General features: G+C 41.8%; 1 protein-coding gene across 4 annotated transcripts; it reads right to left on the bottom strand.

The window, feature by feature from the left end:
* Positions 1-335: 335 nt before the first annotated feature.
* Positions 336-22,624, bottom strand: LOC127481492 (V-type proton ATPase subunit S1-like protein). Of its 4 annotated transcripts, none has more exons than XM_051810855.1 (8): positions 22,186-22,624; positions 16,848-20,175; positions 11,626-11,666; positions 10,768-10,829; positions 9,091-9,332; positions 6,604-6,654; positions 5,039-5,282; positions 336-3,868 (listed from the first exon to the last, which is right to left on the bottom strand). In XM_051810855.1, the coding sequence occupies exons 2-8, from the start codon at positions 16,940-16,942 to the stop codon at positions 3,566-3,568; spliced, it is 1,038 nt and encodes a 345-aa protein (XP_051666815.1). In that variant the 5' UTR covers positions 16,943-20,175; positions 22,186-22,624; the 3' UTR covers positions 336-3,565. The 4 variants fall into 4 exon arrangements, with proteins under 4 accessions (XP_051666815.1, XP_051666814.1, XP_051666816.1 ...); XM_051810854.1 differs by having other exon boundaries at positions 16,848-20,092; XM_051810856.1 differs by having other exon boundaries at positions 16,848-20,056.
* Between the last annotated feature and the right edge of the window lie 2 nt (positions 22,625-22,626).

Below are 22,626 nucleotides of genomic sequence, written 5' to 3'. Positions count from 1 at the left end.
CAGTGTTGCATCCAGCCTTTTGGAATTCAACAGTTAAAAAAAAAAAATCAATGACAGAACTAACACTTGCTATAGCGAGAATCAGTATTTCAAGAAGGGCAGGGAAACACCACCATTTATAAACTTGAAGGAAAGAAATAAACCTATTTCTTCTGGCTACCTGGAATTCAGTGTTACTTACCAGCAAGTGGACTCATGGTTTTTGTCCCTGTATCCACAGTGGCCTTGGCTCTGATCATTCCTTGTGCAGTTTTAATCAATACTATGCCAGAAGTCCACCACTTCAGTTCAAACAGCAGTCTTTAATGTATTGCCTGAAAATCCAATTTGCTGCCAATGTAAAGTTGCCTAATATTGGTGTGAAGGGCAATTATATAAAATTTTAACAGTAGCTGAAATGTATGAGAAATAAATGTATTCATTTGTTCAATTCTTTGTTATCACAGCGAGAGCTGCATAACAGTCTGCCAAATTTTTCCTGTTTCATTTAAACTGAGACTCTTCCCTTTGAGTTTAAGTGGGAGTGGATGGGGCCCTGAATTTGAAACACTGAATCAGTTTTGAAGAGATGATATAAGGATTTTGTTTGAATGAACACATATATGTTGAAAAGGTTGCTTGGTGTCATGCAAATATGAAATAATGCAGCATGTGGACCATGTAAAAAAAGCTTATCTTTTATTAATGAGTCTGTTAGTACCAATGTAGCTTATTTCTGTAGCACACAAATAATTTTAACTTGAATTTTCTTCTTTCAGGACTAGGGCAATGGACTGTCCCTGTTGCTCCAAAATGTGCATTCAATAAGGATTGCTTGGTTCACAGAAAATACAGCTTAGTGGGAATGCAAAGCCACACATTTTCATCTTTTTCAACCATGGGTGCTTGCCTTTATACATGGCACAAGGAGACAGAAACTGCAATTATGATCAATTTTTTTCTTCTGGTGCTTTTTCCACTAATGCACCATTAACTCTTTACAAACATAAGGCTCATCACTCCAGTCCTATGATGAGCACTGTATTTCCTGTCTAATTCAATTAGTGTGTTTATCCTTTCTGACTCTTGCTGGCACTTGAGTAGATTTGTGATGATACAGGGGATACATGGAGGAGTAGAGTCACCTTCCACTACCATGAAAGACTGCAACACTAAAAGTCACAGCAGAGATAAGATAACTACTACCTGTGCACCTTGTCTCAGTGGATCCTGGGGATAATACCAGTTGTGTCATAGTTTAGGAGAAGCTGATAAAAGGAAACAAATTTTATTTTTCTTGGCAATTTTTTTTACTTTTACCTCTCCTTTTCATTTTTTGCACTGTTTTATTCTAAAGTTTGCCTTGTAAATCAGCAGGTACAAATTCCTATCTTTTGGTCAAGTGCCTTCCTGCTGAAAGGGCCACACACATCATTAAAGTCTGCACCAAAAAACCCTGAACTGTTACACACTGCAGGTTTGCAGTGATGAGTCTCTCAAGCACAAAGCCAGCAGACATTCACCCTCAAAGTCAAGAGAACACAGCTGGGTTGGAAAAGGACATGATGATTGAGGGATATGACTGGAAGGTATCTCTCTTATTCCCAGTCTCAGAGTTGTAAGAATCTCTCACAGCAACAGGGCAAAATTATGCCCATTTAAAACATGCAAGAAAATGACAGGTAAGAATTACCCTGACAGCACCATCAGACAGTAACTAGAAGGATAAATGACCTCTGTGGGAGGAAGAAGTGCCTTTGTGTCCTAGAGAACACAAGGTTCAGGAAGCGCTGCCGTGCTTGGCTCAGCAGGGTGAGCATTTCACACCAGTGACTGACAGTCATTTTGACAGGCTGCCACTGACTGGTGTCAGGTTTTAATTTCCCAACCCCCAGGGCATGACAGCACTGCTCTCCAGACCTCGGGGAGTATCACCTATTTAGCACTGGCATCCTGAACTCTCTCTAACAACTGCCAACATCTGTCCCCACTGGGTGCAAGCAGAGGGCACCAAGCTGGAGAGTGTTTTGCCACTCAGCAGGGAATACCCTGGTTTTGATTTGCACCTTCTCTTGTTAACCTCACTCAGGTTCCCAGGCATTCATTGTTTCGCTTGTTTCCTTTATGAAACAAATGAAAGTTTGGCAGCAGCTGCCCACAGGCAGCTGTGGTAAGTCCTTACTTCTGGTTATGTGTTTTCCCTCTGAAGTACATCCCTAAATCAACCAACTGATTTGGGTTCCACCTGTGTGTCACTGCTGATGGCTCAGCAATATTTAATTGGTACCTTTCACCAGCATCACTTATTGAGAATCTCCAGAATCTCTATTTCAAATTGCATAAACTTCAACAAACCAGAAAATATTCAGGAATGCCTACCTAATAATTAGGAGATCTTTGGACACCTCTCAAGGTGTTTAAAGACCACTGCAGTACAGTTTACGAAGACTACAAACAACTAATTAGTTCTATTATCTAAAATTAAACAGGCATAAAACATGCCTGCTAAATCTGTATTTGTAGAAGATTTTCTAACATATTATTACTTACTATTACATAGTATTACTTATAACCTAAAAGCACTATAGTTGGTATGTTACTGTGCTCTTCCTTACTGGAAATCAGGGCCAAATCATGGCTAATTTGGAGTTCCCAAACTTTGCCTCTAATGGAAGAAAGGACAAGTTTGAGGGCCACCGTGTCCTAAATGCTCAGATAGAGCACTGAAAATCATATCACAGTACCTTTTTCACTGCTAAGGAGCTTCCTCCGCTTTGCTTATATAGATTTTGAATTATAGCACTGGTTATCCCCATTCAGGTAAAATTCACAAGGGAGACTGATGGGATTTGATAGGAAAGAAATTAACCTTGAATTACAGGGTATAATGCTCATAATCCCTCTTCTGGCGTGCAGTTGAGCCAGGAAGTTAAGGGTAAGCCTTTGACCAGATGTCTGGTGCTCTCCCACTGGATCCTCAGAGTAAGCCTCCAGCTCAGACACAGGGAAGTATCAGGATGCTGCTGTTCTGGAGCCATCATTGCGGATAAAAACACAGCTTAAGTGGCTCTGAAGGAAAAGGAGTTTATGACGACTAAGAGGAGGGGATGTAACTTGGAAAATAAAAGCAAAGCACATCCTGAGAAAGAAATTTATGATATTTTGTCAAGACAGAGGAAATACAAAATGAGGAAATATCTTGCCTTCTGAAAGAACAAGTTAAGAGATTTACATCTATATCTATCTATCTATATATAGATACATATATATTTAGTATCTTTATTTGATTTCAAAGTCTTCAATACTGATTCTCTCTTCAAGACCTTGTAAGCAGGATGAAAAGCTATGCATTTTGGCTTTTTGCTACAGGAATAAAGTCCCATAACATGAATCTCTTATTCACAATGGAATTTTTTTTTATCTCAGCTTGTTTCCCAAGGCGTCTTTAAGATGATGATCAATAAATAACCAATTAAACAGTCTGTTACCTACTTTTCCTTTCATCAGCTGGTGAAAGACCTGCGCCAACTACACACAACAGTGCCAGCAGAAGAAAATACCTCTTGTTTCACTTAGATGCACATTGCTAAATATAGATTTTACCAAACTGCTTGTTTCTAAGTTCATAGGACTCATTCCCACTGTTTCTCAGTGGCTCCTTCTCATCTCCCATGTCGTTGTCTTTCATCTGTGCAAAATAGGCAGGAGAAGCTTTGCACTCATAGTGCCTGTCAAGGGATTTGAGGTGGATCAGCATGTGAAGGGCATAGGCTAGGACCAGCAGCAGGATCAGGGACATCACCAGCCCCATCAGTATTGCTGGAGAGAAGAAGGATGCACAGTCCTTTGCATAGGCAAAATGTCCTTCCTGGATGTTAAAACCTTGGATCTACGAGGAGAACAAGAGAGCTCATGTTAAATGAAGTGCTTGTGTTCCTGATGGCAGTAAGAATTTCTAATTTAATACCTGCACATTGCAAATTTGTACCTCCCCGTGCTGGCTGGAGTTAATGCTCAGAGTTTTTCCAGGTCAGTCTTCTAGAAACCACTAGCTATTCTAATCCCCTCTGCTCTGCTGCCCAAAGGATCTGTAGTTGTGTTTGAAACAAAATCTTCTCTTGATGGCCCACAATATTTAATTGATGCCTTTCACCTTAATGGTGCACCTCCAGCATCACTTGTTGAGGGTCCTCAGTGTCTCTGTTTCAAACTGCATAAACTTCAATGCAACAAACCAGGAAATATTTTGAAATGCCTACCCTAGAATTAGGTTTTCCTCACCAGATCCATGTGTGTGGTATTTGGTAGCAAACCAACTACACTACAGGAAGCTGCATCCAACTATGGAAAACACCAAGAATTTTTACTTGTGGCTTCAGCTCTAATATGAAGTTTACGACACTGGCATTCAGGGAATTGTGCCTGGTCCACTAAATCAGCCCATGGGCATTTATCACCTGGTGAGAAAAGGGGAGCAGCTTTCCTCCTCAATTCCCTTTTTCAGCTCTTCATGCCCTATGACTTAGGTATGTAAAAGCAAGATGTTCTAGTCCAGCCATCTGAGGCTCCCTCATTGCCAAACACAGAAAACTTGGCACTTTTAGAAGATTATTAATCTCATCCTAAAATAAGGACTTAAGACGAGTCAGAGGAATTATCCACTAGCTTTAGAGGCAGGCTGGGGTGACTATAATCAGGCCACAAGGTTAAAATTCGTAGGCATCAAAAGTTAAGTGAGATGAATTCTGTACCTGGTGTCTGGTGCTGTTACTGATGCCATGTTTAACAGCTCTGCTCAGAAAGATGGAACACTGGAACTTAAATTCACCCCCCACACTAAAGGGAACACAAGCAGAAGACTACAGAAAATCTATACAGCCCTTAATTTCCTTTGATAGGGAGATAAAGAGAATAATTTAAGTCCTCATTTCAATTTTGTGTTCCATGGAAATCCCATAGACTGTACACAGAAGGTCATTATATTTCCTTGTCAGCAAATGGTCAAAACTTCCCATCAATCTACCTACAGGATCCCTTGGGCCTAATTCCATGACATTACCTGGAAATCAATAAAAGTGACTTCCCAGAGCTGTGAGAGGTCATTTGCAGAGCTGGGAATGAGGAGAGCATCGTATCTCTGCAGGCTGCTCACATGGTCGCAGTGGTAGGAGTAAGTCGCCGGCGCATGGATTCGGGTCGCATTGAACGTCGCCTGCACCGAGTGGTTGTAGAGCAGCTGCAGCCTGTGCAGGTTGAACCAGTTCTGAACAGATAGCTGGTAATAGCTGGTGGTCAGCAAGAACCTGGAAACATTGTGTGGGAAGAGAGGTGAATAGGAAAACAAGTCAAAGGGTTCCACCTGTTGAATTTGCACATTGAACAACCTTAGGAGACTCACTGGCATCACCAGTTTATATCTGTGTGAGCTCTAGATCCTTCCACTGAATCTGGAAAGCGAGGAAGAGCTTTCCATGGAGGTGGCAGAGCCCTGTAACAGCTGCCCAGGGAGGGTGTGGAGTCTCTCTCTCTGGAGACATCCCAGACCCACCTGGACATGTTACCGTGTCACCTGCTCCAGGTGACCCTGCCAGGGCAGGGACTTGGACCGGGTCATCTCCAGAGGTCCCTTCCAATGCTAAAAATTCTGTGTTTTGAGGTTGTTCATTATTGCAACTGAAGGAGTTTGTTCCTTGTTACTTGTTCTCCCACACAGTAAGAGGGTTTTGAGGGATTTTTAATAAATGGCTGAGTAAAATATATCCAACACTGGTTGTAGTAGGTTTGTTTCCTTTTTCTGGGATAGGATAAGTCACCTGATTCATATTGACTTGGAAGATATTCCATACCATGTTACATCAGCTCAGATATAAAAAGGGGAGAAGGAAGTAGCTCACTCTCTTCCGTGATAGCTATCCAGCAGGATGGCTGCTCCTTGGAGGAGAGAGAAAGAGCACTTTGCTTATGGCAGGAAGTAGAATTTTACTGTTAATTTCCTTTGTCTATGTTTTTGTAGTGTTATTAGGGTTTTTTTCCTTTTTTCCATGTAAATATAAAACTGCCATTCTTGGTAAATCCCGGGTTTTTACGGTTTTTTTCATCTCCCCTTTTCCCTCTGGATGGGGGGAGACCTGTGCAGCCTTGGTGTACACCTGGCATTCAGCCAAAATAAACTACCACACTGGTATTGTACTTCCATCCAAGATATGGGAAGTTAATTAACAAGAAATGCTGTTTTTTCTGTCACCAAGAAGTAAACATAAACCAGGTCACAGTCTGATGTCTGAACAGCCCACACTATCAGTTCTTGACATAAAATTCCCAAGAAAAATGTAGTAAATCACCAAAGTTTAGCTAAAATCTCAGACATAGGAAGATTCTATACAAAAGAGATGACGCAAACTTTTCTCATTAATAGAAAAGCCAACAAAGGAGAAAAAATGACTTAGAACAAGGCAGGCAAATGACAGACACTCTGAGTGCAGGTGTGACAATTATACAATCAACAATTTCTATCACATTATTTTTGCTTAAACAAATTAACTTTAATTCCACAAGCAACTGCATAACAATGTATATTAGCCTGTTTTTTATTATCTGGTTGGGGGTTTTGCCATATAAACTTACCTGATAACTAGTCCCTTTAGATTGCCAATGTCCCCAAACTTCAGAGAAAGCCTAGGTCAAAAAGCAAGTTACATCAGGCTAGGAAAAAAATTCAGAAGTCTTCAGAGAGAAAAGCAGCACAAAAGATTAAACTCAGTTATACCTGGAGCCTTTTGCTCAGTATATCCCTAAAGTCAGTGGGGAAAAAAACCTGGAAGGATTAAATTTTCCTCCATTGAAATCTACTATTTCACCTGCAGTTTGGAACGAGGTCCAAGCTGTCCAGAAAGAGTATAAATGCGTGTTTAACTTCCAGCACAATTAAATCCCACTGCTTTCCACATCAGTTGGTAATTAGTTCAGTCGATCTCTGTTCTCCTTCTCAAGCCATGTCATCTCAGTCAGCTATCACCTCTGTATGTCATCAGAAAGTGTAAACACACACATTATTCTCATCTTTTTAAATACCAGAGCATAAAAAACACAGATGTCACTGGAGTCCAAAGTCCACACATGCACATCATTAGAGCCACATAAATACCCTGACTGTGAGGCAGCTCTATAAAGGTCACCTGCAGTGAGTATGGGCACCTGAAATTTACTAAATTAATCTATCAGCTTAATTAATGCACTGTAGCAATACATAACTAAGTGGAATATATTGTTTCATCACTTAACACTAATATTTTGCCTCTTAAAACCTGTACAGAGATTCTCATTGTTCACATAAGACAAAAACAAAACACAGCAGAAACATGCAGCATCTGAAAGACTTCCAAAATTAAAGCTGAAGAATATATTTAAAAAACAAACAAACAAAACAAAACAAAAAAACTTCACACAAAATAAAACTAAATAAAAAACCCAAACAAACACACAAAAAAAATCCCCAAGCAAACAGCTAGCTCTATGATTTCATAGGAGATCTAGACTTCAAGACTTCTTGCACCTTGACTAACACTGGTCCAATAAGCCAGGACACTGAATCCAGACTACCCCTTTCTTTACTGAAAAAGGGAAATCATAATAGCTGAGGATTAGCCACAGGCAAATGCGGCATTCAACTAAGAAAAAAACGCAGGTTGGATCATTATATTCCTATAGCAAACAAATATGTGTTCGGTGTCTAATATTTTTTCCTGACTCCAGTTACTTTACACTGATTACACAGCATAAATCAGCTTGAAAGACAATACAGAGAGTTGTCTTAACAATGAAAGCTAGAGAAGGGAAGTCTGAGGGATTTTTTCTGATGTGAGAAAAACTGGGCAATCTACCATGTGAGGACTGAGCCATCAACTGGCTTAATTTAGGTTGATTCTTAAAACCGAGATTACAGAGCAACATTCAAGCAAGCTTTTCCCTTTCTTCTCTGTCACCAACACTGTTTCAACCACAGACCCAAATCACAAGAGAATCATACGTTATCTCCCTCCCAGACAGAGTCAGGGCAAGCCCTAATTTCTTAGAAATCTATATTTACAAAATGAAGCCTCTACAGTAGTAAGACTACAGAGGTACCCACAACAGACAGGGAGACAGAGTAACCTGCTTGTCTAACAGTCTCCAAATATCAGCTCCAGAAGGAGTTCGCAGACCACAAAAAAACATTGTCCTTCTGATTTTCCAGGTCTTATGAAAAACTATAAAACTATTCTTTGAGTTTTGAAACCTTTCATTTTGCATTCTATTACATTGCAAAAATTACTAATCAGAGCAAGATTATTTCCAAATTGTAGACCAGAAGAGAGGACAGAATGTTTGTTATTACTTTTTATTTCTAAAATAACTTTATTCCATTCTCTACCTCTGCCTGTTTTGAAAGGCAGAGGGTAGGGAGAACTAATGGAACAGTTCACATGTTGATGGAACTGCTGCATTGGTTCACATGCTGATGACATAATATTCAGACTGCCTTCGTTGAATATTATGATACTACATGCAAGTCCTTGTTTCTTTTTCAATTTTACTTTTAGTTTTCTGGTATTTCTCAGTAAAATTTCTGTGCACCTTGGGTTATCCTTTGCAGCTGTGTGATCAGAAAGAGTTAATACTTTCTAGGGAAACATATTTAGCTGTACAGGTGAAATGCCATATAGGACTAAATACAGACCCGCATCCTGTACAGTACTGCTGGCACACCTCCTGTAAAGGGGTGAGTAGTCATGCACAGCCCAAAGGCCCCATATTCAGCAGGGAACCCACTCTTCAGCCTCCCAAGCAATTGCCTAAGACAGCTGGAAACTAAAGAGATTAACAGCTGGAGCTTCACAGGCCCTAAGAGCAAAGCTGGCTGGCCCCAAGGAGTGACCACACCACTGCAACAGCTGAGTACACCCATGTGTCCCATGAAAGGCTGGCTTTAAAGCATATAACCCCTGCTGCTGCAATGGCAGGACATTTAGGAAAGAGCCCCGGGGCTCTACAAGGTCAGTTTTCCTTCAGTATGTACTTCCTAGACTTGTAATCTGGCACCAGTTCCACTGGTGTAGCAGAATTCCACCTTACATTGCACTGTCTTCACTGCAGTTTGAGTCTCCAACATCCACTGTGGCATGGACACCAAATGTCTTCTCTGTCAAGTCCAGCTGAGTGTGGTTTTCAAGCCTGATCATGATCCTCTTGGCCCAGAAAAGGATGCAGGGGATGCCATTGACCGTGACATTGAGGGGGCTGTGGTGGCTGTGGGAGAACCGCCTCCAGAATGCTCCTTCCCACTGCCCTTCCCTGCTGAAGTTGTGGCTGACAACCTGAGGAACCACACAAAAGATGGTTATCAGAAGGTGTGTATTTCAGGATTTGCTCTCCATCCTACCAGAATAAATGAGGTTGTTTACCTGGGACACCAGTAAGAAGTACTTCAACACACTGAAAAGGACTCAGTTTGGGCCAAGGACACAGCCTACCATGCTGAAAGCACATTAGGCAGCTGTCCAGGTGAAAGAAATGCCCAAGTTTACATCTGCCTGCAGGTAGTTTGGCTCCCAATTGCTTTAAAATCAGGAAAATACCTGCTGCAGAACAGGATGGCTCAAGTGTGGATCCCTGCCTTTACAAAATCAGTTACAGAGTTAAAACCCGGGGACTGCAGCTTCCATGTCATCTGGAAACACTACCCCTTCTAAGCCAAAATTTCATTGCAAAAAGACAGTCTGGCTGTCAGGCAACATAATTTGAGACAGTGACTTAGAGCTCTGAAAGAACTTGAAAATTTTACTGCCATTTCCAGATTTCAAACTCAAATTTCCAGACACCAGCTTTGCCCCATTAATGCACATCCTATCTGAATAGGGTAACACACACAATGTCTGCATGGCTGGTTTTTCCATGTCATATGATTTAGCAAGTTCAAATCATGTACCAAAACAAGAGAGGTTTTCTGAGTCCCAGTCATAAACAGCATCTTACCAGGCTCCAGAAGAGACACAGTTAAGTCCCAAAGCTTTGTCTTGGCTTAAAGAGAGATTTTTTTTTTTTTTTTTTTGGTGCTGTTCAGATTGGAAAATCATGTCTCTCAGCTCAGATCCTGAAAGATCCCTTTTGATATTGGACCTTACACATGGCACAAGGGTGCTTTAGGATTAAAATTAGTAAGTACTGACAGCAACAAGCTGAAAGCCAGGTAAGATCACGGTCAGAAGATGTGATAAGTGACTATGACTGTGTTCATATAAATGATAAGGCTGTCTTCTCAGAAGTACAAGTGAGGGAGATTTAATCAACATGTTACTTACGGCAGAGTGCATCACTTTTGGTGAGCTTCTTTTGGTAAGGAAGCCTTTTATGGTCAGTTTTTGACAAGACCTATTGCCTGGTCTCATGAAAAACTCCCACCAAAAATATGAAGTTTTGCTACAGCTGTTCATTTAGTACCAAGTGATATAAGCACAAGACTGGCCACAGCAGTCAAATGTCACTGTACGGGATATGGATATAAGGATTTGGTTCTTTCAGAAAGACCATGTGCCCAAGTCAGTCAGCATCAGCAACAGTATCTGAAGTCTCATCTCACTCCTCAGAAAAGCAGAGGACACCTTGTACAGTAGGCAGTGAATCAGTATCATATCACAATGATTTAGACAGTTTTGGTGGCTGTTTCTTGTAAACAATGTAAAAAGAGTTTAACTCAGCAATGTAAATTAAAAGATCTAAATGTGCTATGAAAAGACTCTACAGATCCATTACCTGTGCAATTGCCACTTGACTGACATTCAATTTTGGCTTCACGCCACCTTCGTAATGTTGATCTGCAGAAGAAAGAGTGTTATCAGCATTATTAGTATATTATAAACACCCAGTCATTTATAAAGGCATAATTTTTGCACGTTCTTATGCAAACAATAATTATCCCTGCACAAAATGTGTATGTGAGAATAGCTGATTCTGCCTTGGAAAATACTTGACTTGTTCCAAATATTACCTTCATTACATGTATTTTCTAGTTTACCTTACTCGTTCAACAAGGTTCCTCTTCTTTTCATTGAACATCTGGAAGGAACTCCAGTGCCCCAAAATTACAAGATTCAGTCTACATCTGCATTTATTCATCCCAAACACAGCAAAAGCTGCTTGTTTTCTTCGTACAGCAAACTCTGTCATCAAAGAGTGTGTGCTGAATTGAACAACAAAAGCGTCTTAATTGTGAGTGGGAAGTTCTTTCCCTGCACCACCAGAGATAGGAAGATGTGACAAACAACCTGATGGCCCAACTGCTTGCCAGGAGAGCGAAGTTTCACAAGGACAGATCATTTCATGGACATTCTCAAAGCTCTATCCATCAAAAATTTAATTCTGTTTTCATTTGGTTAAAAAGAGTGAATGCTTCTGTCTTCCCCATTCTCTCTGCATCTGAGTTGGACAGCAAATTAGTATTTTAAAACAGGCAAATCCTTTCAAGGGTGTTTTTTAACGGGGGATATGCTTTAACAACACATGTGACAGAAGAGTCACTAAGGCCAGCAGAACCAACATCTGGGAATAAAATCTTTTACAGCCACACTAACAGAACTAGTATCTAGGAGTTCAGCCCACTGAAAGGCTTACCATCTCTCTGCAGAGAATCTTGATCTGAGAATTCATGTGAACTAGAAGAGAGGAGAAAAATACTTATTTTACAGCATCTTGATTTAAAGTCTGCAGTAAGTTTACTGGGGACAACACCTATTACTACTTTGTTCCATAAAACATTCAAAATGTAACACAGGTCCTTGGCTTGGTAATATAACAGGAACAAGGCAAATTAATCCAAAGCTGCTGAGCCCAGGTTAAAAATGCCTAATTTTCAGAGATCTCTCGGGTGGATTAGCCCTGACAGGTTTTCCCATACCCTTATCACATTGACAAAAGGCTTCTCTCTTGTCCTGTTCCATGGGACACCAGTTCTGGGTTAGAGACAGAATCAGTTCCAGCCCACAGGCAGAGGAACACAAGCACCCTGCACCACCCTTGTTCCACAGTGAGAGTCAGAAGCAACAAGTTTAATTCCCTCAGGATAGATCATATGCAATGGGCTAACATGTCTCAAGCCCAGAATTACAGCCATTTGAAGACAGCTCCTTGAATGGTTCCAAGCAATACCAAATATCACAGAGTCAACTGCAAGGTAGGGTGTGGGCAAAGCACAACTAAAATGTCAACTACCAGGCTCATGAAATTTTCAACATTTGATGTTCTTCTTAGTGTAAATCTCCAGCTGCTGGGGCCAGACCTGCCCCACAGCCACTAAACATGGCAATACATTTCCATCTTCTTCCCTTGCCTTGTTTCCTGCTGCTTTTCCAACTCACCACAGGAGCAAAATTCTTGAAAATATATACCTCAAGACCAGCATATAAAGACTAGGAATAAGACCAGTTTTCGGTATTTGTGAGTAAATTGTACTGTAAAGTATTGGAATTGCAAAGTCAAAACTTGGCATTCCTGGGGAGTCTCTGGACAGCTGGGTGAATTCACTCCCTGCCAGATTCTGGGTAGAGGGATCTGTGTTACCCACTAGTAGGAGTGATCCCAACCTAATTTCCATCACACCTTCCTTAATGGCAGACAAATACGAGTCCAAACAACATGGGATGGCACAGAGCCCACCCTGCTTTCTGTCAAGTTGGAAGAACCTTATAAAGAACTTATGTTAAAAAAACATCTCTGTGGGTGACACTGTTTAAAATTAATCTGGTAGGTTTATTCATTCAACTTTCAGAGTGGGTCCCACTTTCTCCCAGTGCTCTTTGGGTGCCAGGGTTCATGCTGGAATCAGTTCTTCAAGATGCTGGAAGCTGCTCACGTCAACAGCTCTCAGAGATGGGTGGAGATACCAGATTTTGACACACAGGTAACAAAAGATGTGGCCACAATGGACCAAACCTTGCTTTCCTGCTCAGATAAAACTCTCTCTTCGGTTGTTTTATGATTAGGAACATTTTTGTAATTTGATGCATCCCTTTTTGTCTTTTCTAGTCTTTTTTCATGACAGATCATGCCTTTGGGCTGGAACAGGCAAATGTGGGAGAATTTTTTGCATGGTAAGAGCTACAAAAACGAGGCATGCCAAAAGGAAACTAATGAAAATTATCTACTTATACTAACTTTAGTTATATTTACTTGTATTGTACCTATGTATATCTAGTTATGCTTAGTTATACTTTTAACTCCTCCCTATATGCATAGTTGAACTCCCATAGCTCATTCCTCCAGTTTGAAAATCACAAACTAAAACACTGGAGTAGGAGAAGATTGGTGTAAAATTGTGCAATTCATTTCATTCCTGAACTGGACTTAAAAGGTTTTCATGCTGCTCTGGGAAGAGGAAGGGTTAATTTGGGGGTTGTGATTAAAAAAATCTGAATAACTCCTGGCTGCTCCACATCCCACAGCCACTCTGGAATCATAGAATCATAGAATCATAGAATCATAGAATCAGCTGGGTTAGAAGGGACCTCTGAGATCATCAAGTCCAACCCTTGATCCACTACCACTGCAGTTCCTAGACCATGGCACTAAGTGCCATGTCCAGTCTCTTTTTAAAAATTTCCAGGGACGGAGAATCCACCACTTCCCTGGGCAGCCCATTCCAATGTCTGACCATCCTCTCTGTAAAGAAATTCTTTCTAATATCCAACCTAAACCTCCCCTGGCACAACTTGAGACCATGCCCTCTTGTCTTGCTGATAGTTGTCTGGGAAAAGAGACCAACCCCCACCTGGCTACAACCTCCTTTCAGGGAGTTGTAGAGAGTGAGGAGGTCTCCCCTGAGCCTCCTCTTCTCCAGGCTGAACAGCCCCAGCTCCTTCAGCCTCTCCTCATAGGACTTGTGCTTGAGTCCCTTCACCAGCCTTGTTGCCCTCCTCTGGACCTGCTCCAGCACCTCAATATCCTTCCAGAACTGAGGGGCCCAGAACTGGACACAGCACTCCAGGTGTGGCCTCACCAGTGCTGAGTACAGGAAGAGACATCGAGTCTCTGCTTTTAGCATGAAGATACTGACACAGATGAATGTGCACAGCTGATGAAATATTCATGTTTTTATGAGGAAATGCAGCACAGAGAGTGACCCGGGAACCACCACAAAGTGCCACAGCATGACAGACACCATAAGGCTGCAAGGGAAGCACTTCTGGCTTGGTCCTCCTGTTAATTACTCTGTTAATTAGCAGTACTTTCCTCCTGCACAGTGCATGAAGCTCTGTTAGAGGAAGGAAATCCATCATTCCACATCACTGGGGCACAGCCGGTCTGTGGCTGGCAGAGCCAAGGATCACGTCCTGGTGTCTGGGCAAGCCCAGGCTGCTGTCGATGTTATGGGATCTGTCAGCTGCTTCTGACACCCACAGCCCCGAGGTGTCATGGGTTTGTGATCCATGACAGGGATGGGTGGCTGCCCATGTCCATCATGATGTCACATCAGCAGCTTTCCCAAGGAAAAGGCAAGCTGGGGAATTCACAAGTGATCCCTGGCACCCAAAGCCCTTTCATCCTCAGCTAGAGCACGTTTCACAGAACAGAAGTATTGAAAGCAAAAAATGCAAAAATTTTTTAAAAATGCGTATTCCCTTTTAATTATAAAATGTTCATTACATGTACAAGAGATAGAAAACTAGCTAGCATTTACTCTCCATTGCAAAACTGACAGCAAATCATTTTTAGCACACTGAATTAAAGAATAGCTTTTCAAATTTATCATTTTTTTAATCAGACACTCTTACCATGACACTTCAAATTCAGTTGCTCACAGGGTATACATTTCAATATTTTTCCCTAGCAATTCGTAAATAACTGGCCCAGATAACACCTAGGCATGTAGGTTGTATGTTGAATTTACCATACCAAGTATGTTAGGAACCCACATGAAATTGGATTAGCCCTAATACAAAGCACTGGAATGACTAATCACTATGTAAAACCCAATTAAATAAGATTATAAGCATAAAGAAGTGTAAATTCCCTCTCATCAGATGACATTATCCATCTACATAAGATAACCAAGTTTGGCTTCTTTGTCCAAAAAAGTTTATAAAGACTCCAGCTCTTGAGGACTTCCATGTAAACAGTGTTTTCTCTGCTCAGATGAGCCACAGGAATAGTCCTGGCATTCAACACTGGTTGAGTGTGGACGCCACAGGAAGTTTTCAGGTCATATTCACTCTTTTACTCTTCATATTACTGCTCTGATAAACTGCATCAGATGGGAAAATGTACTCCACCCCTAAAGAAACAGTATTTCTATTACTTCAGAGTCATCTTTCTAATACTAATATTGCCCAGCTGCAGAATTCCTTACTGGCTGCTGAACTAGTTTCAGCTAATTTACGAGGCATTTAATTGGAAAATAACATGTGAACATTCAAATGCACTAAAAACAAAGTCATGACAAAAGGTGACAAGCACCTGGGGGCAATGCACTGGTTGTGCAAGGGACACTTGCCATAGGGAATTTCAAGGAAGTTATGGACATTATAAATGTGTAAACCTGGGACACCATGTTCAGGGAAAAAGCTAGTCTCCTCTAAGAAAAATCCTGGCAAAAAAATGTTACTGAGTTTTAAATGCCTCTGTGTAAGTCCTATCAACCAGAAATATCTACAAAACCACATAACTCTTATAGTTTTTCTAATGTGAGTTTTGACACAGGGAGACAGATTTACATAACTATTTTACAATGCACTGATTACTGGGTTTGATCTGCAGTTTAATGGATGCCCAACTAGGACCGGATCAGAACAAGATACTTAAGCTTTCTTTTTTGATACAAAAAGCCCCAAACCTCTGAGGTCATAGAACCTAGCAAATTAACACTGTGCATGCACAATCCCACCTCCAATGAGGCAAAATCCCCATTTAATTCACTGGGATCCAGGTCACAACTTCTTCTGTTAATACTTATTGTAAAAAAGTTCATTGTAAAAAATGCTCCTCTGCTTGCTCTCTCTCAGATTCTGGTCTGGTTGCAAAAAAAAGAATGCAGAATTATGCTAAGAGGAACAGTGAGGGAGCTGAAAACTGGCAGAGGAGAACGGCAAGTGAGCTATTTAGATGAAAACATATTGTAGTATTTATCGGTAACTGACTACCAGATCTCTTAATACAAGCTTAAGCAAATTACCACATGTCCGTCTTGCCTTAAATGAACAGATTTTACTGCCAGCTGCAACCTCCATCAGCATATTTGTTCTGTGTGTTACTGGTGACTCCAGGCATGATTCAACTCATACAGCTCAGGTTGTTTTCACTTTCATAATACTTGGCTCTATGAAGTCCCCTCTTTCCCCTGCTATGATTTGGGCTTATTATTTGTATTTCATTAGAGAGTGAAACATCACTATTGACAATAAACGCAAATCTCCAGTAATTTTGTAAGTTCCTTTGCAATACTGAATTCACGCTTCAAATATCCATTCTACACCACTAGAATATTTTAGCACCTTAGTTTTCACATCCTTGCTGTTATTCTATTTATAACTTCATTTTCACACAGACCAGGGAAAGTCAGTATGAGAGTCATTAAAATGTAATGAAATGTAAGACAGATGCACAGAAACCACTCATTTTAAAGCCACGTTTATAAAATTGCTTTAAAGTTACATATTTAATTCACCGTGTGTTTCAAAATAATTAATTTCTGTATTACCCCTAAGTGCTTTTAAACCTGAAAGGAAATTACAACCACCTCCTGACACTCCAAACTGCGACTGGATCTACTTCCATAGAGCACAAATGACAGCATTTAAAACCTGGGCCCGCTCAAGTTTGTCACCACACACCCAGTCACTGACCTGTTCCCTGACGTCACAGTCGTTTGCTCCACGGACACCCCGGATCCCACACTCAGGAACAGCAGCAAGAACCTCAGGGCAGCGTTTCGTTCCATCGGGAAGGGAGGCAGTGGCTCCACACGCGGCACATCTGCGGCTCTGGTCCAGCTCTGCCGCGTGATGGGGGAGGATCCACCACCGGAGAAATCCTTCGTGTGCTGGGATTTCTCCCCAAGGCAAACACCTGGCACGTTCCAGCTGCCCTGTGAATGAATGAGCACACAACCCGGGGAAAGTGCGCCGGGACTTGAGCTGCTTGTTAAGAAAAAAAAAGGATACAATCAGATGGGCTCTGAAATCACACTGCAGAGCATTCCTCATCTGTACTTAACCCTCGCCTCAGAGAAAGGGTAAGGTGCTGCCTACAAACAGCTCTGAAACTTCTCCTTCTATATGATAATCAGAGGAAGAACTACATGTATTTTCAAGACTTACAATACCTTATATTAGTAACCATACAGATGTGAAGGCATATATTGCAAGCTTTGAAGTCAAACATTTGGAAGCAATTTTCTTTTCTTCAGCACTATTTCAGTTCGTGTGTGTGTGTTTAGCTTTCTGGCTCAATTGTTTTTATACTCAGAACCACAAAATGGTTTGGGTTGTGAGGAACCTTAAAGATCACCTCATTCCAAAACCCTTAAATATCAGGCAGGACACAGTCATATACCAATCTATAGGTATATATATACCCAGACATCTACTTCTTCCTTGCTACCTGCTGATGTGATCACCACTGAAGCCTCACTTTGCTAACTAGGAGTTCCTGTCTGTTGCATTCCAGATATCAGAAAAAGATTGGGGCTTTAGCATCATAGCTATTAGGAAGGATTTGCCATCTTAATTCATTTCTCCCTCTGGGATACAGAGGGTATATCCGCTAATCTTAAAAACCTCCCAGCAGCTTGTCCTCAGCAGTACTGCTTCTATCCAATTTAAGAAGGAATAAAGATACTTATGTGAGAATCCTAGATTGAAAAATGGGATGAGGGAATGCAGGATTAAGCAAGAACCACCTGAAAATAACCTCCAGATTTTCTGTGAAGTACCATGAATGTATGATGCTAAACTTTGAACAGTTACTCCAGTAAGGAGACAGGGCTCAGAGGAAAATTTCAAGAGGCAGAAGTGTCACACACTCCTAAAAACTGTGAAGTCATTGATGTCACAGTCCTGTTCAATGCCTCAGTACTCCTCACTCCTAAATAAGTGGGGGGAAAAGGCACTCGTCATCAACAAAATGAAAAATAATGTCAGTTTGCTCAGAACCAAAGGAGGGATTTGCAGACAATCAAGAAAACAAGTAACACCGAACTGCTAACACAGGTTAAACCAGAATAAATCAGTGGAAAATATACTGATTTCCTCAGTAAACATTAATCATCATTATCATGGCTGGGCTTCGCGAACAAAGATTTGGGAAGGACTCTACCCACATTTGCTACAAGCGCGCTGGAGGCTAAAAAGGCCAATACGAGATAGACAAGTTCGGTTGCAAAAGGCACAGCAGAAAGACTCCTTAGGTGGTATCGGCAAGACACAATTCTTTCTGTGTTGTCTTTTCTCCTTGAGAATGATCTTGCGTGTGTTCTCAAAGGCATCAACAGCGTTATAGATGGTGTGTCTCCAGACCTCCGGATTGGAGGCCAGAATAGACCAGCGACGAAGATCAATGCTGCCAAGGTTGAGATGTTGTTTCAGGGAGTCCTTGTATCTTTTCTTTGGGGCTCCTCTCTTGCAGCAGCCAGTGGCAAGTTCACCATAAAGCAAGATCTTAGGGAGGCAGTGGTCCTTCATCCTTGAGACGTGCCCTGCCCAGCTCAGCTGTGTTCTCAGCAACATGGCCTCAATACTCGTAACTGCTGCTTGTTCTAGAACAGATGTATTGGTCACATAATCTGACCAGTGGATGTTTAGGATTGTACGGAGACAGCGTTGATGGAAGCGTTCTAGGAGTCGCAGGTGGTGGCGGTAGATGACCCATGATTCGGATCCATATAAAAGAGTAGAGAGCACAATGGCTCTGTAAACACTGATCTTGGTGCTTTTCTTCAGGTGTTTATTTCGCCAAACTCTCATACAGAACTTTCTAAAAGCTCTCTATGCCTTTGCTAACCTGTTGTCTATCTCTCCATCAATCTTACCATCTGAGGAGATGATGCTATCTAGGTAATTAAACTGTTGGACTGATTTGATCTCTGATTCGCCAATGGTGACATGGGGAAGACTTCCTGAGATGCAGGTTGAATACACTAATACAATGGGTGCTGATAGTAAATCATTCACCAGCAATCTTCTGAAATAATGGTAGAAGGAAAGAAAAGTCTTTTCTTGCCTCTTGACACTTGCCAATAATAATAATAGCAACAATAATATTAAACATTTGATACAGTTCTTAAAGATGCTCACCACCTTGTCACCCAGCCCAGAACACTGAGTGCCACGTCCCTGGACACCTCCAGGGATGGGGACTCCCCCAACTCCCTGGGCAGCCCCTTCCAATGCCTGACCATCTTTCCAGGACAAAATTCCTCCTGACCTTCCCTTGGCACAGCTTGAGGCCATTTCCTCTTGTCCTGTCACCACAGTTAAGTTTACAGCCTAAAATGGCAGGCTATGGCAGGCTAAAAGGGGCCAGTATTCCACATAAGAGGATTAAACTGCTGTTTGTCACCTTTTTTTCCCCCTCACTTTGCAAGGATATTTTACTTCTGATTACTCCTCATGCAAAACTCCACCTTTGATGATTAGGCAGCAAGGTATCATTTCTTTGTTGTTCATTTAGCACTGAGGCAGCTCAGATATTTCCTCCAGCAAGAAGGAGGTATAGCAGATCTTACTGTACTTTAAACATTGCTCCTTTTTTTGGGATCTACCTCTCAGAAAGGATAATTATACTCACTTCAAAGTGATTATATTCAGCATGGAGGCTCACAGCTTGGTGAAGGTTGTGAGCATTGGCTCTTCAGGCACACAAACTCTTTTCCAGCGGTTTGTAGTCACCTTCAGCTCACATGTCACGCCACCAGGAGCTGAGCAGCTTTCTATATTAACATGTCTCAAGCAACATGAGTTATCAGACACCTTACAAGTGTCAGCACTGAATGTATCACTCACCTTTTCAGTCTAAGTCATCGTTGTTCCTCTGATTCAGACGTATTCACAGAGCACTGACAGTGTAACAGAACCGTGGTCAGAAAATTCACCTTAAAACATAAAGCTTTTCTCAGCTCGAACAAAATCCTCTCTCTGGGCAACTGATTGGGCCAAAAAGCCTTTCAGCTTTCTTCTTGGGTGGGATGCAGAAATTAATCCTGTTAAAATTCCTTCCTGCTTCCCTGTGAGGGTGGAGAGGCCCTGGCAAAGGTTGCTCAGAGAAGCTGTAGCTGTCCCATCCCTGGAAGTGTCCAAGCCCAGGTTGGATGGGGCTTGGAGCAACCCGTGATAATGGAAGGTGTCCCTGCCCATGGCTTTAAGGTCCCTTCCAACCCAAATCATTCTGAGATTCTAATTCCCTTCTATTCCCTGTGCCCTTCACAATATCCCCAAAGGATTCCATCCTAGTCTGAGAAACCTCCATACAGACTCCAGGCCTAACTTCACCTTCAAGGAAGGCACAGGGGGAAAACTGCACCAAAAAAAAAAAAAAAACCCAAAACAAAACAAAACAAAAAACACAAACGAAAAGCTCAGTCTGTTCGGGACTCAGCTGTCTTTCGTCATGCAGTACCACAGGACACCAGGTATCAGATCCCACAGAGAAGATCAGATTATACTGAGAGTTTTAAGATAAGTGGTGGGATTTTTGGTGGATTTATCTGCTTGGTCAACTGAAACATTTAATTTTAGAAGTGCTTATCCAGCAGTGCTGGTGTTCTCCAGAGCAAACAGCCCTTTTCCACACAGCTACCCACAGATAACCTCATTTCAACCCCCTGCCATGGGTAGGGACACCTTCCAGGGACATGTCTTGTGGCCACCTGTGCCAGCACATCTCAGCCATTGTGTTTAACTATTATTGTTATTGTTATTATTATATTAGTGTTAGTATTATTAATAGTTATTACTGTTGTTGTTGTTGTTGTTATTAAGAACCACAACAACTTTATTTCCATTATTAAACTGCTCTTATCTCAACCCACAGGTCTTTTTTGTCCAAATTCACTCTCCATCCCACCAGGATGGGCAGGGCAGTGAGCAAGAGGCTGTGTGGTGTTTAATTACCATCTGGGGTTAAACCAGAACATGGTGGAATGAAGAAAAGATGTCTTAAAAGTGCCCCAAAGTCCTCATAAAGTTTAAAACACATCATTTTCCTTCCTTCCAGTCAGCTTTTAAGTATTCCAAATATTCCTAACACTGAAAAGCAAAGCTGCAGCACTTTTACAATATAAACTTCCTTGTTTTTAAAATCACCAAACAGCAACAGCATTCCAACATTGGAACTGCATCTTCAAGAGCTGCTCTTTATAATAGTAATGTTTTCTCCTAAAATTGTTGGTGGGCTTTACAGTTTTTGTTTGGGGTTGGTTGGTTTCTTTTTTTCTTTGAGGGGAGTGTGTGTTGGGGGGTGGTTTTCATTTTTTTAATTAGTTATTCTATACAGATTGCATGTAAAACCAGTCCTACCTGAACACACAAAATATGTATTTTCTATTTAAGCTGTGAGCACAGGATGTCTTAATAAAGATGTATTAAGGTCTAATTGCTGTCCCTTCACAGTAATTCCAAAAAGGGGAAGGAATGTTCAGGACTCAGATTGGTGCAGTTTGGCAGCATGGACTACCAGCAACTTTCAAAATCAGTAAATATGAGCTGGTTTATGTTATAGGACTTCACTTTGGTCCAGATCCACTGGAGGACTCACAGGCAATGCAGCATTTTAAGCTGGGATGCCCCATCCCTGGAAGCGTCCAAGGCCAGGTTGGATGGGGCTTGGAGCAACCTGGGGTAGTGAAAGGTGTCCCTGCCCATGGCAGAGGGTGGGACTGATAGGTCTGAGGTCCTTCCAACCCAGACCATTCTGGGAATCTATGAAAAGCTGGAAATAGACTCATAGAGTCATTTAGGCTGGAAAAGCGCTCTCAGACCACTGACTCCTACCATTCCTCAGCACTGCCAAGGCAACCACTAACCCACGTCCCCAAGTGCCACGTCCATAAGGCTTTTAAATCCCTCCAAGGATAGGGACTCTCCCCCTGCTCTGGGCAGCTGTGCTAGGGATAGACAACCCAATATCCCACCTAAACCTCCCTTGGTGCAACTTGAGGACATTTCTCCTTGTCCTGTTGCTTTTTACCTGGAAGGAGACTCTGACTCCCACGTCATGGTGGTCTTTTCAGACAGAGATCAATCATCAGCCTCTCTGTGGGTCGGACACTGGTTCCCCCGGTACAGCTAACAAGATAAAGCCAGGCCCAACCTCGACTCGTCCTTGTGAGCAAGTAAGGACAAAACAAGCTGTGGTACCATCCCAAACGACCACCAGAGACCCCATCCCGAACATGTGCAATAAGCCCCATGCAATTAATTAGCATATGGATAAGGCCTTTTGGAACAGGCGTGAACTCCTGAGACTGTAAACACATATTCATGGAACAAATTATACATAAGCTGCAGAAGTGCATCTCGGTGTGGACCACAGGCAGGGAGGTGCCCCCGGGGGTAAAGTAATGATTTTTTTTAAGCTCAGACTGGTCTCAAAGTTTTCTCTCCCGGTTCTAGGTCAAAACGGGACTCG

The sequence above is a fragment of the Manacus candei genome, unplaced genomic scaffold (genome assembly GCF_025592945.1).
Source record: "Manacus candei isolate 608988 ecotype Guabito, Panama unplaced genomic scaffold, ASM2559294v1 h1tg000079l, whole genome shotgun sequence".
Classification (NCBI taxonomy): domain Eukaryota; kingdom Metazoa; phylum Chordata; class Aves; order Passeriformes; family Pipridae; genus Manacus; species Manacus candei.
Note: the sequence above shows the minus strand (reverse complement) of the source record. Positions and strands in the feature narration are given on the sequence as shown.